A 23,383-nucleotide genomic window follows, 5' to 3' on the forward strand; every position below is an offset into this window, starting at 1 on the left:
TAATATACTGTTTCCAATTGGTAAGTCAGAAGAAAATAATTAAAGGAAGGATAAGTAAACATGCTGAATTTTGTTGTATTTTTAGGGGGATTGTTTAATTCGAAAACTTTGCCGAATTCGGAGATAGCATTCGAGAATATAGTCAATATGGGCACTACAAAAGTTTACCACGGGAGAGCCATTCACTCGCAGGTTGTTGACAGTTATTCAACTGCTCTTGAAAGTAAGTAATATACATTTAATGATAAAGTATTGTAATTTAAGACAAGATGGAGAATAATTGGAAAACTTGAATTAGGTGAAGATTATTAGTTCAATCCTAGACAAGCACCATTTTGAACGAAACGTGATAAAAGTATGTTCGAGAAACACATTGTATCCATACTGTAACATCGAGCGGAATGTTCTTGAAAACTTGCACAGCTATGGAAACTTTACAGGCTTTACTTACATTACACATTTAACATTCGTTTGTAGACATATTTTTTCTCCTCAGTGTGTCCACTGACATCGGATAATAAAGGCTTTGTGGCGCTAGTTGATGCGCGACCGACGAATGGAATTTGTGATATTACCTGCTTGATATGCAACAGACTTAATGTGAGTAGCAGTTTCAGTGTATTCTTAATTATGCACTATTTGATGATTATTATACTATTACAGCTATTAAAAACGGGATATTTTTACAACTGTAATAATAAAAATATTCTAATTTTAAATCTTATAAAGATAATCATACTTTTGTGATCGGTTTGTTATAAAAATCGAATCCAAATTATCTATTAATAACATAAATAAATATGAGTTGGCAAAAATTTAAAATACCTTAATTGTTTTTTTTTTTCTTTAAGATATCTCACTTGATACTAGGCTGGGAACCACCGGCTACCTTAGAACAGGATATATTTACGTTTTCTTACCACCCTCCACCGGAATTGATATCTAAAGCCTACGCAACACTGATCAAAAAACTTCAATGGGACAAGTTCACGATCCTTTATGAGGACGATGGCAGTAAGTTTATTTTAGTTTCTCTCATAAAAGATGGGAATGTAAGTATATGTTTTGAAAGGACCAAGAAGAGCCACTTGAATACACGTGATACTTGAGGAATTAAAGTAATGACAAATAATAAAGTAAGTTTTATTGGTTTTAGGCTTCATTCGTCTTCAAGAGGTGATCAATTCCTGGCCATATAATCAAGATCAGATATTGTTTAGAAAGCTGGACCCACTCGGAGATAATCGGGAAACTTTTAAATACATATTTAAGGTTGTACACATGAGCTATCATGTTCTCGACTGTGATGTGAAAAACATTCACAAATATATGGAAGAAATAGTCAAAGTTGAAAATTCAACACAATACCAGGTTTGCTATGAATTAGCTCATATGTTGTTGCTGTTTTTTTTAGCAAATACTTTACTATAGTAAAAAAATATATATATTTTCGGTAACACGCCAAAAAATTTTAGTTAGTAATGTTTTTTTCTACTTATAAATCCTAAAGATTAAGGTTAGTGATGAGTCCTCTTGAATTTTTTCAGTCCCGAAGGTAAGAATTACCAGCTAACAGCACAATCTTAAGAGCAATTTCTATTTCCTTAATCTCATATTCCAATGGGAAATGACTGAATAGATTTCAAATTTATGCAATCAACCAGCTTTCAAAATACGAAATCTGTTGGGCTATTCTGTAACAAGATACTCGAATCCCACCGCAGATATTGAAGATTAGTATATATTTTAGTCAGCTGTCAATATTTCACGAGCAAGATACGATTTTATTTCTTACAGAATAATCTTAAGAAAAAATCCTAGTAACGTTTTGTTAGCCTTATCAGGAGTTTGAATTCAAGACTTCTAGACAAGCTGTATTTTTAACTAGCTAATGGATTAACAGCTGTTGCCATAAAAAGTAAAAGTTTTACAAATTTTTAGAGTTTCATATTGACCGCCCTTGATGCTTATACTGTGGACCTCAAAGCGATTCCTGAACTAATGGCCAACGTGTCTACGATGCACTTGACGAAGCTGAATGACGAAGGTTGGAAGGATTTAGATATGAATGTTGAAGACAATTCGGTTCGGGTATGTTAAAACTTCAGTACTTAAATTATTTACAAATAGGTCAAAATTTTGTCTGAAGATTGCGCGTCATTCTAGATAAGTATCATTAAACTTTCGTGTGTAATTTATATAGAAGACTAGCGGCCCGTCCCAGCTTCCCACGGGTGGGCATAAGATTTTTTACATCTTGGGTTACATTACTTAAGTTTTAGTGAGGATTCCTTATCTTTTCTAGCAATTAATATAGCCTATGTTACTCGTGAATAATGTAGCTTTCGAAAGGTGAAAGATTTTGTAAATTGGTCCAGTAGTAACAAACAAAAAAAGTTTTCTTCGTAATAATATTAGTATAGATTGGTCATCAAAGTAGTAACTCATTTTCTACTAGGGCATGATGGAAACATTGTTAGGAAACCAGAAAAAAAAATTCTTCCAAAATGCTAGGCTCATTATTTTATTGCACTAAATTGACATAAATAAAGTATGTATCTTCCTTACAAGCCATAAATTCACGTCTATGAAAAAGAGAAAGGCATCGTTGAAAGATATAGTCATGTTACAGATAAAATATGTAACACTTTTGCTAGATATTCCATAGAAAGGGTTTCAAGGTCAAGGGGATGCGTCCCTTTGTACTCGCGACATCATATAGGCCGTAATAGGTGGGGTTGTCAACGCGTAATAAAATATTTTTCTTTAACGTACGATTTATGCTTATGGTGTGTTAGTATGCGGTGCTCGTTCGCTGAAATGATATATTTCACTAAAAATATGATAAGACGTAATTTGCTGGAAAATTACTCTGGTTTATTTTATTGCGAAATAATTCTATCCTTCATTATTACATTTAGTTTTTTCATCTTATTCGTTTGAGATTTTGGCCGTATGTTTGCAATTTTAGCGGTGTGAGCGAAGAGGGAAATTAAAAAAACAAAACCAACCATTCCAAATTCGAACTCTGTGTCCAAAATGTAATTACTATTTTTTAAATCACACACTTAAACTTTCCCAATAAAGCTGTTCCTGGTAATACGACTGAACTAAAAGCGTGGAAAATTATTGTTTAATTTTAAAATGGAAATACTCGTAGAACGTTTTAAAACATAATTATGCTATAATGACTGCATAAGTACAATCATTTGGACGCACTAGTTAGGAGTTTACTAGATTGGATTTTTGATCAAGGCTTTAACTATAAAACTTAAAATTAATTGTTTATAAAATAATTAAGTGCAATACTTTAAGTATTTTTTCATGATTCCACGTAACTTTTGTGTATTATTATTTTATATTCTTTATATAAAATTTATCAAAAATTATTTTAAATTCCTACGGTTGCTTGAAGAGATTGCTGTTTTAGGGATAAGGCAAAAATATATATTTTCTAAATTTTCATTGTAAAACACTTAACTGTATATTAATATTTTGTCATATTGTGTTTTTGTTCATAATTTATTTTCATTATGCAACTGTTTTATTCTTAATAATAATTATTATTTATTGTGTTGTTTATCTTAAATATATAATAACATTTCAGTTAGAAACTGCATTAGCGGTCGATGCGTTATACCATTTGGAGAGAGCCATCAGGAGCTTGGGAATAGATACCATTGATGATTCGATAAGATCGCAATTAGTAATAGATGATCCTCCGTCGATGTGTTTCCGAGACAGCAAAATGGAATATGAAGCCGTAGCTTGGCCTCTGGGAACAAAGTTGAGGGAAGCTTTAATGACGGTAATTATTATGGTTTATTTTCTATCTCTTTCTTTGTGTATTTTAATAAATTTGTAAAAACTATTTTCTGTTTCTTTCTTTTTTATTGATCGAGTATTTATATCGTTATTAATGTAATCGTTTAAGTTAGTGAACTAGACAGTTTATTTTGGACTATCTGTACCCGCGACTTTGCACGTTTTAATTTAATTTACTTCTTATTACATCGGTCTTACATTACAGAGATTAGCCGAAACAAACAGATCGATAAAACTTGTAAAAATGCTATTTTGGTATACGAGTATGTACCGTGAATATACATATCTATGCATTTAGTAAAAAATGGTTATTTTAATACACTTTAATTTTATTATAGATAAAAAAATATATATTATTATATTATGTGTAAATATAATTATATAGTTAGGCAATTGCATTGTGTGCATATTTGAAGCATAGGAATAATATACCTGTTACATAAATAAACCAAAAATATTATTATTCCGACAACATTTCCCAAATGGTGTTTTATTGATCGCATTTTCAAATCAGATTAAAACGCTTGAATCTTTTAATTTTGTAATTTATTAACCAATAATTATTATTAATAATAATCGTACGAGTACCCTTATACCCATAACCAATAACCTTAGAACTCGTATTACCAATGTTGATATTAATTTGTTATATCATAAACAGACAAGTTCTTCAGGCTTCACTGGAAACATTTCATTTGATAAGTACGGGAAGAGAAAGGACTTCGTACTGTACTACTCGAAGTTGAGCACCGACAGTCGGTTCAACTATGTTGGCTATTGGGACTCCAGAACGGACATGTTAGTTGCTCAAAATGACGTCACTGAACGGTCCTCCGCTCGCTCTTCGAAGTCTGTCATACGGGTAACAATTGATACAGTTTTTTATAAATTCTTTCATAGATTATTGCATATAAGTTAAGGCCGGCAATGCACCTGCAAGCACCCCGGTGTTGCAAATGTCCATGGGCGGTGGTGACCCATTTCCATCAGGTGAGCCTCCTGCTCGTTTGTCCATAAAAAACATAATGGGCATAAGCAGTTAAAGTTACTTGTTGAAATTAGCATTTTGTACATTTTATTATTGATTGGAAATATAAATACGTGGTAAGTATACATTTGAATTATATTTCCTTCTTTTCAACTCATTTTAAAGCGGAGATAGCCCAGCGGTTAGAGCGCGTACATATTAACCGATAATTGCGGGTTCAAATTCAAGCAAGCACCACTGAGTTTTCATGTGCGTAATTTGTGTTTATAATTCAAATCGTACTCGGCGGTGAAGGGAAACATCGTAAGGAAACCTGCATGTGGCTAATTTCAACGAAATTCTACCTCATGTGTTTTCAACTATCTGTTTGGATTAGCATGGTGGAATATGCTTCTAACCTTCTCCTCAAAGGGAGAGCCTTAGCCCAGCAATGGGAAATTTACAGGCTGTTAGTACACTATGCTATCGTTCTCCTCTCTTTACAAAAAGTATGTAAGAATAGTTGCATATTTTCCATGAATTAATAGAAAAATCAAAATTCAGATCGTATCAAGAAACGAAAGGCCCTACTTCGAAATGGACGAAACTAATTCAACTGCGACGCCACGTGGTTACGTTGTCGAACTAATGAAGAAAATATTTGACCACATACAGACTAAATCGAAAAATCGAGAAGAGTTTCTGTATGAATTTTATAGAGTGAAAGGTGATAGTTATGGTAATCCTATCGCCGGGACCAGGAAATGGGATGGGGTGATTGGAGAACTCTTGGAACATGTACGTTACAACTTAATACGTCACTTTTTTTTTTTAAAATATACACGTTGATATTCCACATTCTAATTTTGAAATCATTTAAACAATCAGTAAATAAACGATGATGACCTCCGTGGTCGAGTGTGTACACTGGTTTTCATGGTTCACTCCGAGATTCCGGGTTCGATTCCCAGCCGAGTCGATGTAGAAAAAGTAATAAAAGTTAGTTTACTGTTGTCATGGGTCTCGGTGTTTGTGGTACCGTCATTACTTCTAATTTACCACTATACAAGTGCTTTAGCTACATACATTGGGATCAGAGTAATTGTCTAACATTTATTTTATTTAATATAATCGTTAAGAAATCAACTATTTCATATTCAAAATGAGCAATCTTACTACACATACATACAAGACAAACAGACAGACAGCATGTCTAGTCATCAAAAATCTCTAAAGATGTTTTGATTCAACCCGTAAATACAGCTTTCAAGTTTACCATTTAGTTTATCTAATGTGATTTGTTTACAGAATGCTGAATTAGCAATATGCGATCTAACGATCACATCTGAACGTAACGCCGTTGTGGACTTTTCGACGCCCTTCATGTCATTGGGCATCAGTTTACTGACCAAAGAATCTGAACCATTTGAAACAAATATGTTCTCGTTTATAAAACCATTGTCTTTAGACGTGTGGTTGTACTTGGCGACTACATACATTATTGTTTCTTTTGTATTGTTAATTTGTGCTCGGTAAGTATTTTGGTTATGAGTCTCTTGAATTTCGTTGAAGATATAAATTTAATGTATCCGTATCCTTGCATTTTATGTATATTAGGTATGATTGTTTTAGGTTCATTGACCTTGAGTTGAATTCGTGACGTTCAGTTCAAACTGGTCCAAGTCTATAATTCTTTTTTTATGGTATTAGCTGGTGGACCAGCATAAGGACCACCTACAGTTAAGTGGTCACCATCACCCATAGACAATGACGCTGTAAGAAATAATAACCATTCCTTAGGAACTAAGATGTTATGTCCCTTATGCCTTTAGTTACACTGGTTTACTCACCCACACACAACAATACTAAGTACTGTTGTTTGGTTTGAATAACTGATTACTGGATGGTACCTACCCAGACGGGCTTGCACAAAACCCTACCACCAAGTAAAGAGTTCTTAAGTTTTTTTGTCAATAAATTCTTCCTTCGGGGAGTCTCGTATCGGTACTCGTACGAGGTGGACGTTTATTGTTTTGAATGCATTCTTTCTTGTTTACAAGTCATTAGCTAATTACTGTGAAACCCGTTCGGCGTGCGGGCCGACCGGTGCCGCTTATCTATCGAACAGATAACTATTGAATGATTGTATTTGTATTCATTCTGCGTATTTTTTAATTTATTATTATACATGGATGAAAATGATGCTTCGATTGATGAGAACAATGTGAATAATGAGTTGAGGACTCCAAGCCCAACTATCTATTTAAGTGAGATGTTACGGAAAGAAAGAAAAGAGAATTGTGAGATAGAGACAGAATATATACCCATGGAAGATGATGCAGAACAGTGGTCAGCGCGAGTTAATAAAAGAGAAAGAGATGATAAAGACGAAGACGAAGGTTGGCAGACAGTTATGAAAGAAAAAAAAATTAAAACTCAAGACACAGACATGGAAATGTACATTTCATGTAAAGAAAAGTTTCCCAAACAATTTGCCCTTGCAAAATTATTAAAGGAGTTGAAAATTACTGATATAACTAAAATAAAATACTTAAGCCCCTACAAAATTAGAGTTGAATTTGATAACTGTAGCTGGATTGACTCCGAGAGAGTTCGTCTCTGTTTTAAGGGTTCGTATTTGCCTACTCATGTCTTCGTGGACAGTCTCCGCATTAATGTTGACTCTTACACATTCCCTGTGTCTCAGTGCTCCAAGTGCTGGAAATTAGGACATACACTATCTAGATGCCCATCAGATAAGATTATTTGCCCTAAATGTGGTAGTAATCATGCAAATTGCGAGACAAAGACGTTTGTTTGTGTTAACTGTCAAGGTCCACACATGGCACTCAATAAAGGATGCCCTGTTTTTTTGAATGAAAAAAAGATTCGCGAGATCATGTCTCAATTTAATTGTACATACAGGAAAGCTCGTACAATGTTACCAGAGTCTCCGACCCCAAAATTTAACATCCAAACTGTGAATACTAACGTTGATCAAACACACATTCATACAAATCGCACATACGCAAATGTTGTTTCACATTTGTTTCCTACTCATGTGGATTCAGAAGAGGAATCTTCGGCACAACTTTCAAGTGAACAGACTAAAATGCCAAGAATAAAACGTAAATCCGAAAATGTACCTAGAAAACATAAAGCGCCTAAAAACGAAACTACAAACCTATTTACAAGCCATAACCAGTCTGATTCTAAAATTGAATCTGAAGAATATCAGAAACATCATACAAATCTCGAAAAACCATTAGATAGAGATATCAATTTCTCAGAACTATTAAGTAGACTAAAAGAAATTTTATTTCTTAAAAGCGGATCTTTTCAACAAAAAGTAAAGAAATCAATTAAGTGTTGTGTTGAGTGGTTGATTTTAATTGTTGTTGAAAATATTTCTGATTGGTCTATCCTAAAGTTAATTTTAGACTATTTAAACACATAAATTCACAAAACTAAACATAATTCAGTGGAACGCACAAAGTCTTAGACCTAAATTGACAAGTTTTGAAAATTTACTGTGGCAGGAAAAGATCCATATTGCTGCCGTATGTGAGACTTGGTTAGAGCCAAATGGTTACTTAAATATCAAAAATTACAATATACACCGATGCGATCGTGCTGACTCGTATGGAGGGATAGCCATAATTGTACATAAATCCATCAAATCTCAGGTATGCAAAGTACGTCAAACTAATTCATTAATCCAGATCATCCATGTTAGGCTTTTGAATTGCGGAGACTTTGATAATGTAATTTCTGTTTATTGCCCATCTTCAGCCCGAACCAGCACTCATGATTGGGACGCCATTTTCTCGATAGCTAATTCTAAAACAATTATAATTGGAGACTTTAATGGGCATCACACTAACTGGTCACAAAAAATTGACCAAAGAGGCCTTCAAATATTCGATGCGCTTTCGGATAACCAGCTTGTGACCTTAAATGACCGCACACCAACTAGGGTAAAATTAGTTAACGGTACTCTTCAAGAGTACTCCCCTGATATATCGATGGTTACCTCTGATATTGCGCTAAAATTTACTTATACAGTTCTCAATGAAACTTTGGGCAGTGACCACAGGGTTATTAAAATATCAACCAATGTCAGTAATTCATATCCATGGATATATAAAAGAAATTTTAAACTAGCGGATTGGAATTTATACACGCAAATACTTGAAGACTTGTTTAATAATTTTTCTTGGATTAATGATCCCCAAAAAGACTACGACACCTTCGTAGATTATATAAATATAGCTGCAGAAATATCTATTCCTCTAATAAGATTTAACGAAAGCCCTACTACGAACTTCACCCCCAAGCCGTACTGGAATTAGCATTTGTCTAAAGCAGTGTCTGAGAGACGTTTGGCTTTGTCACAACTCCGTCGTAATCCAATCCCACGTAATTTGGATATATTGAAGGAAAAAATTTACTCTGCACAAAACCTGATGCGTAACTCTCAAAGTAAATCTTTTCAAAATTTTTGTTCGTCTGTACATCACAAAACTACATCAACAGAGTTATGGCTTAAAATGAAGTGGATAAAGGGCTATAAAACTCCTAAACAACAAATTAATGGAAATCTAGTAAACAAACTTTTGCGTAGCTTAACTCCCGATTATGTCTCACCTATGTGCCCTGTGTTACGTTCTCATAATAATAAAATAGGTTCCAAAATTTGTATAACTGAGCTAGAAAGCTGTATTCCATCTAAAAATACAGCACCTGGTGATGATGGAATTACATACCTAATGATAAAACACCTTCCAAAAAATAGTAAACATGTATTGACAACACTTTACAATTTATTTTATGAGAAAGGCTTTCTCCCTAGCCAGTGGAAAAATATCATCGTTGTCCCTATTTCGAAAGCAGGTAGAGATTCAGAATCTATTTCGTCACTACGCCCAATTGCTTTAATGTCTTGCTTATGTAAAATTTTCCATAGTATTCTTAATAAGCGATTGGAATGGTTCTGCGAAAAGAATAATATTTTTTCGATAAATACTACAGGATTTAGAAAATCATATCAGTGTGCGGATAATCTTTCTTACTTCATAACTAAAACTTCAGCTGGATTTTCGGAAAATAAACCAACCATCGCGTGTTTTGTTGACATCCATAACGCATACAATAATGTCAATATATCTTCACTCATTTCGATTCTGGATAGTTTGGGGGTAGGATCAAAATTTTGCAGTTATCTGTGGAATTTTTTAAACCATAGAATTCTTAAAATTCTTAATAACGGAAACACTATGGCAAGAAGTACCAGCCTAGGATTGGCTCAAGGAGATCCATTAGCGCCCTTATTGTTTAATATCGCGACCCATAAAATCTGCAAACGTACCAGCCCAGTTTCTATATTGCAATATGCGGACGATTTTCTTTTATTTACTTCATGTGATGATTTGACAGAAAGCTCTGAGAAACTGCAGTCGTCATTGCACACGATGGCTGTCCACTTATTAGATATAGGGTTAGAGATTTCGTCTACTAAAACTAAAGTTTGCATATTTAAAAGGGGGCATAAAAAACATACAGTGAAAATATTATTGAATGACAAAATAATTGAAGAGGTTAACGCTTTTAAGTATTTAGGAGTGTGGCTTGACAATTCATTGAGATGGTCAAAACATATTAATTACTTAAGAGGCAAAATTTTGAATTTATTAAATATTATTAAAATTCTAAGAGGACCGGGCTGGGGTATACATCCTATTCATTTAAGGCGGTTGTATTTTGGGTTGATTCGGAGCAGAATAGATTATGCCAGTTTCTTATATGATAATAGTTGTAACACAAATTTGAAAAAAATCGATGCGTTACAGAATCAAAGTCTCAGATTTATTGGTGGCTTTGTTAAAACTACACCGATCTATATTATGGAAAATGAGCTTTGCGTACCACCTTTGTCGATCAGAAGGTATTATTTGGGAGTTAAATTTTGGTTAAAATGTAAATCTATGGCTAACAATGAAATTATCAAGTTGTTAAATATATTCCAAAATATGTGTACCAATTCTTATTGGCGAAATAAAAAACTACCATTGCTCATTAAGATTCACAATGATTACAATGCTCTCAAAATTCACCAAAGTAATAAACTAGATATGTTTAGTCTAGACACGTGGGTTAGCAGTGTGGATTTATCCTCTCACATTAAATGTTCTTTAGCATCAATTGACAAAAGTAAAAGTAAATATAGTAATGCAGCTTTAAAACTATTATCGGAACGGGAAATTTCAGAAATATATTCATCATTTTATAAAGTGTTTACAGATGGCTCAAAAGATAGCTCTGATGTTGGTGTTGCTTTTTATGACCCTCAAACTAATACTAATTGTCAACTTAGAGTAGATTCTAAGATATCTGTGATGCGTGCAGAGTTATTAGGAATTTTGGAGGCTTTATCATATATCAGTACAATAGATTGTGATAAATTTGTAATTTTTTCCGATTCTAAAAGTGCTCTTCAACATGTGGCTCGGTCTACCTCGACCTTTCGAGGAGCTCCGATAGCCTATGCAATTTTAAAATCTATTCTAAGTTTCTCTCGTCAAAATAGAAAAGTGATGTTGCAGTGGATTCCTGCTCATATTGGTCTAGAGGATAATGAAAAAGTAGATTTTTTAGCAAAAAATGCAGCACGAAATGGTGTTTACTACCAATGCGTACCATATTATACGGAATTATTATATCTAGCCAAAGAAAAATATTACAAATTTTGGAGAGAATATTTTGATGAGCGATCGCTGACTAAAGGGATCTGGTACAGAACTATGCAACCCGGACTACGGAAAAGTCTTTGGTTTGATGGAGCCAATATGAGCAGGTCTTCAATTGTCACAGCTCTTCGACTTCGTTCCGGCCACATTCCATTAAATAACTTTGGTTTTCTTATGGGTAAAACACCTTCACCTAACTGTAGTGTATGTAACAGCATAGAAGACACGTACCACGTAATAATGGAGTGTGCTCGGAATGAGACTGATAGAATTTCTTTTTTACGTTTAATCAATTATTGCGGGGAGGTGGGGGCATGTAATAGTGTCCTCGCTGACCCTACATCAGAACCAGCGCAAGTTTTGTACAAATTAGTGGATGGTGTTTTTAAGAATCGATGTAATTAATCAATTTTTTAAGTTTAATGTTTTGTAAGCACTATGAGGGTGGCATTTTCTTACAGAAAAAACCCTCTTTAAAATAAATGAAAAAAAAAAAAAAAAAATTCTTCCTTCATGTATTGTAAGCACATATTTGTATGTTGTGTCTCATATATCTTAGTTGTTTAGTTCTGAGATTTGTAACTAAGCGTCAGTCATGATCTCTTCACAAATATTTCCAAGTTTTAATAAACGAAATACTTTATTTTATTTTAGCATGAGCCAAGGGGATTGGGTGAATCCACATCCATGTAACCAGAACCCTGAAAATTTACAAAATATCTGGAGTCTTTATAACTGTATGTGGCTAACAATGGGTTCCATTATGACTCAGGGATGTGATATACTTCCAAGGTAAGTTACAGCTTCGAATAAAAATATGCCAATATAGATACATTTTTATATATTTGTTGGCAACAGAGCTGCAGGCTCCCGTTGGGTAGCAGGGATGTGGTGGTTCTTCGCATTGATCGTGACCGCTTCCTACACGGCGAATATGTCCACTTTCCTCAGTGCAAAACGACGCAGCAATGAAATAACGGATGTGAACGATCTCACGGGCAAAAACAGTATCTCATATGGAACACTATATAACGCATCTACTTACAAGTTCTTTGAGGTAAGAGTGAGTCTACAATCTTTTAAAAAGTGGAATATCAGCATGTAACTGTCAATCTCCTAAGGTCTCCTCGCCTTAGTAGAAAAGGCTCGGTGACTTTTCCAAGTTTCCTATTCTGCTGTACTCAATGACTACTCTTTTGATAAATTTCTCAGCCGATGAGGAAGAGATCGATAGATAATTAATAACTCGATAATTCTCAATCTTCGGAAAAGTATCATGTTTTCTAACCATCTCAGCGCTTCTGAACGAATGTCTTTTTAAAATGGTTTTTGATCATTATATAAACGGGCCTTTTTATATTTAGATATTGTTAGCGAAAAAAGAACAAAGGACTCTAGGTTTTGTCATATCAAAGCCGTCATGAGTTCGGAGCTGGGCTCGTACCCTAAGGGTACAGACAGATAAAAAAGATTTCGTAAAAAGTTACCGTGACATATCCACTTAAAAGTTGGAATTTCGAAGCGATGTACAGTCAATAAACAATTTGCTATTATATTAGACGTAGTTTCAGGCGAATTCGTGTATGAAATTACCACGCTTCGCCTTCTTGAAATTAATTCACAACAAAACCTTTATCGTGATAACAGTACTTAAAAAACTACTTAATTTTCTTTTATCTTAATGGAATTAAGAAGTTGGAGTTTCGTTAAGAATATTTTATACCGTTTTAAGGATAATGATGGTACTTAAAAAAAACATTAACATTCTTTAATAGGTCGAATTAAGGGTTGTACTTCAGCGCTGCTTTTTGTACATATAATTGAATATCAATAACGAAATATTTAATATTTTATCTGTATTGTCCGATTTTCCTTTTCAGACAACAAACGATACTCTATACAAAAAACTGTGGAGCGTAATGAAATCCACAAAACCGACTGTTTTTACTCGTAGCAATGACGAGGGTCGGGATCGCGTGCAAAGAAGTAAAGGAAAATACGCCTTTTTCATGGAATCCACTTCCATTGAATATTATATGCAGAAATATTGTGATCTCAAAATGATTGGGAAGTTGGATTCGAAAGACTACGGTATCGCGATGCCAAAGAGTTAGTATTATGGATATACGTTTTGACATTTATTATAGGTAATCGTTCTTAATCGGCTCGGATTGCGATCGATGTTTTCTGAAATAAAACTGGTATATGTGGGAGATGTCTTTCCTTCATTAATAGTTACGTTGTTACAAGAAGTATAATTGTCATCGTTTATACTCGTAAATCAAAATTAAAATAAACTTTATTCTCACTTGAATCTCACTAGATTTTACAAGCACTTTTGAATCGTCATTAAGTGAAGCTACCACCGGTTCGGAAAGTAGATTCTGCCGAGAAGAACCGGCAAGAAATTTAGTAGTTACTCTTTTTCAACATTTAAAAAATACAATCATATTAGTTAAATACAATTATATATGTATATAATGTATCCTGCCTGGAAGTCAACTGGTTTAATAATTAATTCAAAGCTCTTTTATCATCTACAAAATCTTGTATCGAATAATATGCCTTTTTTACTAATGTATTTTTTTTAAACGATTTGAATTTACGAAACGGTAAAGTTAAAAATGTATAAGAAAATATTGCATTAATAATATTAAAAGCCGTTGTAAGAGATGGTTTTTGTAAAGTCTTTAATAACTCATTAAGAGTTAGAATATATCCCTTCAATAATTAAGTACTAGTATTTGCCCACGACTTCGCATTTTAGGGTGTTGGTTGTCACGTGTTATGCAAAAAACGTAGCCTATGTCCTTGGAGTTCAAGTCTGCTCCACACACAATTTTGTTAAATTCAGTTCATGGGTTAGTGGAAGTGCGACAGACTGACAGACCGACAGAGTTACTTTCGCATTTATAATTTTAGTATAGATTAAATAACTTAAATAACTCTTGTGTTGGAAAATGTAACAAATTTCAGACATTTGTATGAAATGTGATTTATAGCAAAATTTTACAATGTAGCCTAATGCCTTTTACCTGAGGCTAAGCTTTTGAGTGTAACTACGGGCACAAGAAACATCACATCTCAGTTGGTGGCGCGTTGGTGATGCAAGGAGTCTTTAATATTTCTGAGGGTGCCATGTCTAAGGGCAGTGTGGACCACTCAGCATGCAATGCAAAAGAAACGCTTCAGTCTTATTTAATGAAATTGTGAATAATTGGGGATACGCGCGAAAGACTATTGCTTGTGTTATTGCCTTTAATATAATTTTCAAGCGAAGAACAACGATTATGCTAAAACATCGATAGAATCTTAAACAAATTTTAAAATTCATAGCCAAAGTTTACCCTTGCATACGTATGAAAATATTATAATAATTCGCAGATTCACCTTACAAAAGTCTAATCGATAGCGCAATTTTGGCACTCCAAGAGTCAGGAGAACTTTCGGAATTGAAAAAGAAATGGTGGGAGCAAGAAAATAACTCCAAAACTTGCAAGGTATGGATATTAGCATAGAGTAAATCGAACCGAAAATGATAAGGTCTTAAGTTGGAACTTATCCCATAGACTTTATTCCATTCTACATCCTTTATTCCGAGAGTTAAACTAAGTTAATTTACTTCCTGTATTGGAATTTCATACAATATGCAGATTCCTTACAATATTTTCCATATATGAAAACTACTTGAGAGTCGAGATGGCCCAGTGGATAGAACGCGTGCATCTTAACCGATGCCTGCGGGTTCAAGCCCAGGCAAGAACCGCTGATTCATGTGCTTAATTTGTGTTTATAATTCATCTCGTACTCAGCGCATATCAGTGCATGTGACAAATTTCATAGAAATTCTGCCACATGTGTATTCCACCATCCCGCATTGGAACAGCGTGGTGGAATATGTTCCAAACCTTCTCCTCAAAGGGAGAGGAGGCCTTTAGCCCAGCAGTGGGAATTTACAGGCTGTTGTTGTTGTTGTTGTATGAAAACTACTTATAATAAATATAATATATACAAAAAAAAAATAGTTTTCCGAAATCCTTGTTTATCTGAAGTGCTTGATAATGATACCGTTTAATGTCATTACAGACAACTGAAAATGAAAAAGACGATGACTCTCTGCAAATGAAAAACACCAGCGGAATATTTTTGGTTCTCGGTGTGGGCGGTATTATTGGATTTTTTGTTGCCATTATAGACTTCCTTCTCCACGCCAAGAAGATTTGTGTTAAAGAAAAGGTGAGACTTAACGTAAAATTTAAAAGGAAGTATCAAGTCTATTACTGTCAAGAAAAGTCAATAGTTATGCGTAAAACCCTTTGGCGCGAATTTTATATTATAGGTCCAAATCGAGTTTGCCATGGCATATGTAATCTTTATTACTTCGCAGTCAGTTTTTTTTGCCACCTGATGGTAAGTGGTCACCATCACCCATAGACAATGACGCTGTAAGAAATATTAACTATTCCTTACATCGTCAATGCGCCACCAACCTTGAGAACTGATATACTATGTCCCTTGTGCCTGTAGTTACAATGGCTCACTTACCCTTCAAACCGGAACACAACAATACTGCGTACTGTTGTTTAGCGGTAGAATATCTGATTGGTGGATTAGTGGATGGTCCTACCCAGGCGGGCTTGCGGTACGGAGATCCGATACGACTGCTTTTACCGAACCGGATGGCAAATCTGCGGCTTCAAATTAGTCATTTTGTAGAGGACATTACGAAAAGTATATATTTGTTTTGGGCAATGTATACGATTTTTGAATAGAATCGCATAAAATCTTCAAGCTAGCTATTGCTTAAATGTGTTAAGGGACTTTTCTATATAAATCGTTGTTTTGAAATATTACTAAGTTTATAAGATAAAATCTTGGGAATACGAAGATTTTTATATTGTATTCCCGCAGACTTTTATATTGAAAATTGTAAAAGATTTTATGTACAAAATATAACATAGTATATTTTGCTGGTTTCCTGAGACCTGAGTTGTAGACCCTGTATCGATAAAAAATATATATAAGTTGGTATTAAAATCAATATTATTACCTAGTTTAAATTGAAAAGCCTATAAAGTATATCATTTTATATTTGCATTGAAGATTATAACGAAACCGTGAGAGAGATTATACTTTTAATGTGTTAATTGTTGGCGTTAGTTACATAAAGTCCACTGATCCAAGGTCCGTTCAATCCCAAATGAAAATTGTTAGGCTTTCCTGTCGTGTTGATAATGGCCACCGAGACCAAAATCGGGTCAGGCCAACATTCAGATAAAATTTTATATTCATGTGTTCAAAATGAAATCCTTCAACTTTGGGGAGACTAAGGGTTAGGCCCTTGGCGACCTTCGTGGTCGAGTGATATGTACACCGGTTTTCATGGGTACACCACTCCGAGGGTTCGATTCCCGGCCGAGTCGATGTAGATTTTCGTTAAAATTTCTATGTTGTCTTGGGTCTTGGTGTTTGTGGTACCATCGTTACTTCTGATTTTCCATAACACAAGTGCTTTTGCTACTTACATTGGGATCAGAGTAATGTATGTGATGTTGTCTCATATTTATATATATAATATCATGAAAGGTATCAATGACTAAATAATTTATCTTACAAAAATAATATCTTTAACCCTAAGTTCTAGACTACATTAAGGCAAAAAAAATTGTGTTACAAAATCACTAAATTTACTTGATTAATATTTGTTTACTGATTGGCATTTGCTTCATCTCCATCATTTTATTCATCAACTTCTGATGAAACGTGGTGAAGAGTTCTATGGACTCCAGCCAAGTAAATACAATGTTGTACTTTTATTTTTGTACATGTAACACAACTTTTATTACCATTACTATTAATGTAAATATAAAGTACTATTGGAGCAATATATTATAATGATAATAAGTGTTTTGTTAAAACATTTTACAGGTGACGTTCAAAGAAGCGCTCGCGAGCGAATGGCGCGCGTCCTTAAATCCGAGAGCTTTACACAAACCTGCCGCCCCCCCGCGCTCAGCCGCCCCCTCGACCGCATCGCCTTCCCCGCAGCGAGAGCGTTCGCAATCCCGTGCCGTCTCAGTGCTTCGAGCTGCATCGTCATTTATCAACTTTGACGAGATTTATTAAAAATATTAAACGTATATTATTTTAAATATAACATAATTATCTTGATTGTCCTTGAAATATTTATATGTATTATATTTATTTATAAGTCTTTACAAGTGACAAATAATTTTTAACAATACCTCAAAAGTTGCACTCAATTTCGGACCTTGAAAAATGTGTATTCTCATTGAAATCAATTAAAACACTACTAAATTATTTTGAATATAAAGTGTCAACGAGCCATATCTTATAAATATGTCGGCGAACCTTCCCGCGCTAAATGATCGGCGTGAATATTAAGAGTGACAGCCGCGCTTACAATATAATATCATAATTTGCGTGACATCTGATTTTAAAATAAAACAGCATAAAAGAAAACAAACTTGATAATTCTTTGGCAAATTTAATTATTTTGTCCGAGAACAGTCCCGTTCGCAGATCATTCGCGTAGGTGGCTCAAACGTCCAGGTGTCCAGGTACATGAAATACCCAGGTATTTCATGTACCTGGATGGTCGCTGGACCTTTGAAGAGCACTTCAAGCTCCTGGCCCCCCGGATCGAGGAGGCAGTGGGTGCGATGCACAGACTGCTGCCTAATCTCGGGGGACCGAGCAGCCTTTATGCTGGTGTCGTGCGATCGATGGCCCTCTACGGTGCACCCATTTGTTCACACCGACTGACATGCGCTTCCGCTGCAAGACTAAGATCCTGAGTCTGCAGTGAAGAGTGTCCACCCGCATCGCAGGATATCCTTCAAACCGGCGACATTTCTGATGTGCTTCCCGCCGCTGGACATCCTGGCGGAGAGCCTGAGAGAGATTCGCGCCTTTTGTCAAAGTGGCGGAAGTGCGTCCTATCATGCCAGTGCCTTCGGAGCGCTCATTCGGCAGGAGCATCGAAGGGCTTTCACGACGTGGTGCGTCCTTGTCCTAAGAGTTCGGTACTCCTGCCGGCCTTCGAGTCTTCGAGAGTCGGCGATGATACGCAGGGAATCGGCATGGGAGGCTGTAGTCTCCTTCTGTTAGACCGTCACGGTCCATAAGGAGATTGCGGAACGGGCTCGGGAGAAGACTGATCTCGCTCGGTGGAGAGGACCTACGATTCGTCCTCCCAGCCTCCCAGTAGATAGGGCATTCCCTCCAGCGTTGGATGTGTGAGACGGTGGTCTCACGCATCTGTTTCATACGGCCGAGAGGAGGACGGCAGAGGAGGACGGCACCAAGGGTGCGAGGAGGGGCGAAGAATGGTCTCGACCATTATTTGCCCTCCTGAGTCGTGCTCCGCCAACCACGAGCAGAGCAACGCACGGGAGGGACAGAGGACGTGCTGCGAAAGCGATCCCACAGCCTCTCCGTTACCGTGCTGATGGCGGCATTGCAGGGTTTTTAGTGAGTACAATCTCACATAACCCGATATCCCCCCCAGGAGTCGGGTATCTATGAAGATTTTCCCTGCGTTAAAAAAAAGTTAGTATAGCCAACTCTCAAAGGCTTCTATCGATTGGAAGCTCATGGGTAGATCAAAAATAGGAAATTCAAAAATTAATGATAAATATTATACAACATCACATACATTACTCTGATGAGGCACCCAGACCCAAGACAACATAGAAAACTGACGAACTTTTTCTACATCGACTTGGCCCGTAAATCGAACCTGGGACCTCATAGCGGCGTACCCATGAAAACCGGTGTACACACTACTCGACCACGGAGGTCGTCAATTCATCAATTATCAAGTCGAATTAATAGTAAAAAAGTGATCAGAGATAAAAATTTATCTTTTTATGACAGTATCTTGATAATAGTGTATCTTGTAACACTAAAAGAAAACCATTGAAATTATGAATAAAATAGCTCTGTAAGAAGAGAAAATATTTTAGAAAGTTAGAAAACTCGCTCTAGGATGTGAATTGCCTGAAGGTAGACATGTTTAATCCGGGCTTGAATTTAAGAACTTAGTTTGTAATGTTGAGTGACTTACGATAAAACGCTAGTATGTTGTATGTGTCATATACATATATATGTAATAATTATTATGATCAAAGTTGCATATAACTTTATGACAATTCGAAATCGTATTCTGTAATTATTTTTAATTAATAAATTAAATAACAAAAATAATTTCATTAATTGTAATAATATTTCAGTGCATTTGTGACAATTATTAAATAAATACGCTATTAAGATAATTTTTTATTTGGTATTTATTCAATATATCTATATTTATTTTTTGTATTATATATGTGGATGTGTTCCTTTATACTTGTGGGGAAGATTTCGAGCACGTGCAAGTTTTCCTTAAACGTCGAGCACGACATGAATTATAAACACATGTAAATTCAGTAGCGCTTGTTCCGGTTCAAACCTGTAATTATTGGTAAAGATTCATGTGCACTAAGCCATATCTGTTCATAGTTTGTTTGTACTCCAAGTACCAAAGTTATTTCAGTGGAACTATTTTCACATACAAATGGTGTACACAATACATATGATAAATAATTACGAGCAATTGTAATTTATTATTAAAAAGTATACATATTCACACCTGATCACAGTTATAGATATTAAATGTAATTAAATAATTGCCTTGTCTATTGCTGACGAAATATTGCGTCCCATACAAATAGATTTACACCTAACACCACAAGTGTGAAGAAAAATTGATGTTCCAAAAATAAAACAGCTGATTCAAAGAACGAATGTTTATTTAAATCGTTGATTGTATTAATTCATAGCAGTGGTTCCTTTTCTTACGTTTTAATTTTATTCAAATACAAAAAGCCGATATAGGCTCAATGGTTAGAACAAATGCATCTTAACCGATGATTACGGGTTCAAACCCAGGCAAGCACCATTGAGTTTTCATGAGCTTAATTTATCTGTAATTCATCTCGTGCTCAGCGGTGAAGGAAAACATCATGAGGACTGTATGTGTCTAATTTCATAGAAATTCTGCCACAGTGGATTCGACCAACCCGCATTGGTGCAGCGTGTATTCGCTCCAATCCTTCTCCTCAAAAGGAGAGGAGGCTTTAGTCTTAGTGGGAAATTTACAAGCTGTTGCTGAATAAATAAAATTTTAACAAAAAGAAAAACCGACTTCAAACAAAACAGTATTTTAAAACAAATTAAAATGCACTAAAAAGTAATAAAAATAATTGCATATTTAAGATATTTTTGAGAGTCCTCCTAGGTAAAATGAAATGAAAAATATTAGACTACTTAAAAGTCGATTTACGATTATATAACGTAGTTATAGTTATTGTTATATTTGGAGCCGGTGTCAGCCACAGGCACACGCTTCAACAATCAAAAGAAAGAAGCGATACGAGCCTCTTGATTGACCCAGTATAATATCGTATAAAAGGTAATTTGTAAGAAACATTTCTTAAAGTATTCTCGTATTGTTTTTTGATAGGTATAATATAGGGTTGGCTGACACCGACTCCAAGTATAGCAATAATTACAACTACATTATATAATCGTAAATCGACTTTTAAGTAGTCTAATATTTTTCATTTCATTTTACCTAGGAGGACTCTCAAAAATATCTTAAATATGCAATTATTTTTATTACTTTTTAGTGCATTTTAATTTGTTTTAAAATACTGTTTTGTTTGAAGTCGGTTTTTCTTTTTGTTAAAATTTTATTTATTTTTTGATTTTAAGTGAGGCTGACGTATACTAACATTTTTTTCTTAATATGAATATATTAAGCGTGCCGTTTATATGAATCAGAAACTACTTCAGGAACAATTTCAAAAGAAACTTTCGAATAAAGCAAAAATAGACTTTCGAAAATGCGGCTTGAATACGTCATGCGGCATAAACTACAAGGTACCACCCTTCAATGAGCTGTAATCGACCTCAGTAAAATAACTTTGCAAAGAGCTATTCGTATGCTATGTCGTACATCATATGACATCACATCATATACACAAAATTTAATGAAAGACAGAAAGAAATTCTGCCCCAAATCGCACCCTAACTGTAAGCCGTTTAGGAGTTCCGTCAATACATAGTATAAAACAAAGTCGCTTTCTCTGTCCCTATATCTTTAAAACTACGCAACGGATTTTGATGCGTTTTTTTTTTAATAGAAAGTGTAATTCAAGGGGAAGGTTTGTGTATATAATAAATGAACAATATAGTAAAGAAACACTGACAATTTTAGAAGTTTGCAATGTGATGTCGTAAATAAACAAATTCTTTAGTACATTTAGTATCAGTATTGCACCCGTGAGAAGTCGGGGCGGGTCGCTAGTTGATTATAATATTCGTTTATGACAATTACATGAACATAACCACGTTCCGGAAGGTGATTCAAATATCCAAGTAACCCATAAATAAAAGATTCGACCGAGTATTGCTAACGTGCTCCTCAGAATTGTTCCGTTCCCTCCCGTTCCCTTAATTTGTCATGGATCCTGTGCTCAGAACCTTACCAAACTTTCACCAAACTACCCTTAAAGTATATCCTTTATAATAAAAAAAGAATCATCGAAATTGGTTAACGTGATTTTGAGTTATTCACCTATTTGTCGCGCATATACATAATGCAAATTTAAGACTTATGTCGTTTTCATACGGATACCTTCATCGGAAAAAAATTAAAAAAAAATGGGACCCCACGGGAAGCACTACCTTTCAAACAAAAAAAAAATATCAAAATCGGTCCACCCAGTAAAAAGTTATGAGGTAACAAACATAAAAAAAAAAAAAAAATACAGACGAATTGATAACCTCCTCCTTTTTGAAGTCGGTTGAAAAAAATACCATTTTCATATACTTTAACGATTATAATTAAATAATGATATTCGTATACAGCATGATCGTAATATTTGATATTGTCAATAAAAGATCAGGCTTCAAGATATGGTAAGCGTTCTGTTTTCCATTTTTCTTTAAAAGATTTGATGCTTCATTTAGCTCTCAAGCATAAACAAAGCCAGAGTTGGCGCTCCACTTCGCAATGCTATTAAATTGCTATTAGATTACTCCATTATTTCAACGTTGAAGTTCGTTCGTCCTCCTTCATAGTGCTGCCTATATTTATGCCCATCATTTGAGAAATTAATGCTTGATATTGTGATAGTTTGTGATGTTTCAAAATCAAACTAAAAAAAAAACTTTATTCAAGTAGGCTTTTACACGTACTGTGAAGCTACGAAGAGAGATTGTGTACATATTGTGACTGTGAAGTTAAGAATTAGATTCTACCGAAAAGAACCGGCAAGAAACTCAATAGTTACTCATTTTCAAAATTTAAAAAATACAGTCATTACTTAAATACAATTATATGCATATGTTTGTAATGAACTCTGCCTGAAAGTCAATAGGAATTTTATTATAAAAACAGCTTAATCAAAATATACTTTATTCAAGTAGGCATTTACAATCACATTTGAATCGTTATCTAACAACTATTTTAAGTGAACTGCTACCGGTTCGGAATGTAGACAGTAGGTAGTAAAGGTCTACCAAGAAGACCGGCAAGAAATGCAGTAGTTACTCTTTTTCAACATTTAAATTTACAAAGTCATGTTAGTTAATCTCTGGAACGGCTAAACCGATTTTGACGGGACCTCTACTGGCAAATAACTGATATAATAAGGAGTAACTTAGGCTAAAATAATATATTTTCTTTTATTAAATTCAAACGCGTACAAGATCCCGGGCACAGCTAGTATATCTTAATATCAGGATCGTATTTGAGACTCTGTGGTAATATGTTACT

General features: G+C 34.8%; 1 protein-coding gene across 1 annotated transcript; it reads left to right on the plus strand.

Annotated features, from left to right (window-relative positions):
- The first annotated feature begins 60 nt into the window (after positions 1 to 60).
- On the plus strand, positions 61 to 17,726 carry LOC124543861 (glutamate receptor ionotropic, kainate 2-like). Its single transcript, XM_047122184.1, has 15 exons — positions 61 to 223; positions 497 to 600; positions 852 to 1,014; positions 1,157 to 1,371; positions 1,942 to 2,091; positions 3,608 to 3,808; positions 4,487 to 4,687; positions 5,357 to 5,590; positions 6,101 to 6,324; positions 12,193 to 12,330; positions 12,397 to 12,595; positions 13,419 to 13,647; positions 14,923 to 15,038; positions 15,625 to 15,774; positions 17,467 to 17,726. The coding sequence occupies exons 1-15, from the start codon at positions 61 to 63 to the stop codon at positions 17,662 to 17,664; spliced, it is 2,685 nt and encodes an 894-aa protein (XP_046978140.1). The 3' UTR covers positions 17,665 to 17,726.
- Positions 17,727 to 23,383: the final 5,657 nt, after the last annotated feature.

This window comes from Vanessa cardui, chromosome 3, assembly GCF_905220365.1.
Source record: "Vanessa cardui chromosome 3, ilVanCard2.1, whole genome shotgun sequence".
In the NCBI taxonomy this organism is placed as follows: Eukaryota; Metazoa; Arthropoda; class Insecta; order Lepidoptera; family Nymphalidae; genus Vanessa; species Vanessa cardui.

What these genes read in the sequence shown, in the direction of transcription:
- LOC124543861 (XM_047122184.1), top strand. Translation starts at nt 61, where the DNA reads ATGCTGAATTTTGTTGTATTTTTAGGGGGATTGTTTAATTCGAAAACT. An exon ending in GTATTGTTAATTTGTGCTCG is followed by an intron (nt 6,325 to 12,192) that starts GTAAGTATTTTG and finishes ATTTTATTTTAG; the next exon opens with CATGAGCCAAGGGGATTGGG. An exon ending in CTACTTACAAGTTCTTTGAG is followed by an intron (nt 12,596 to 13,418) that starts GTAAGAGTGAGT and finishes TTTCCTTTTCAG; the next exon opens with ACAACAAACGATACTCTATA.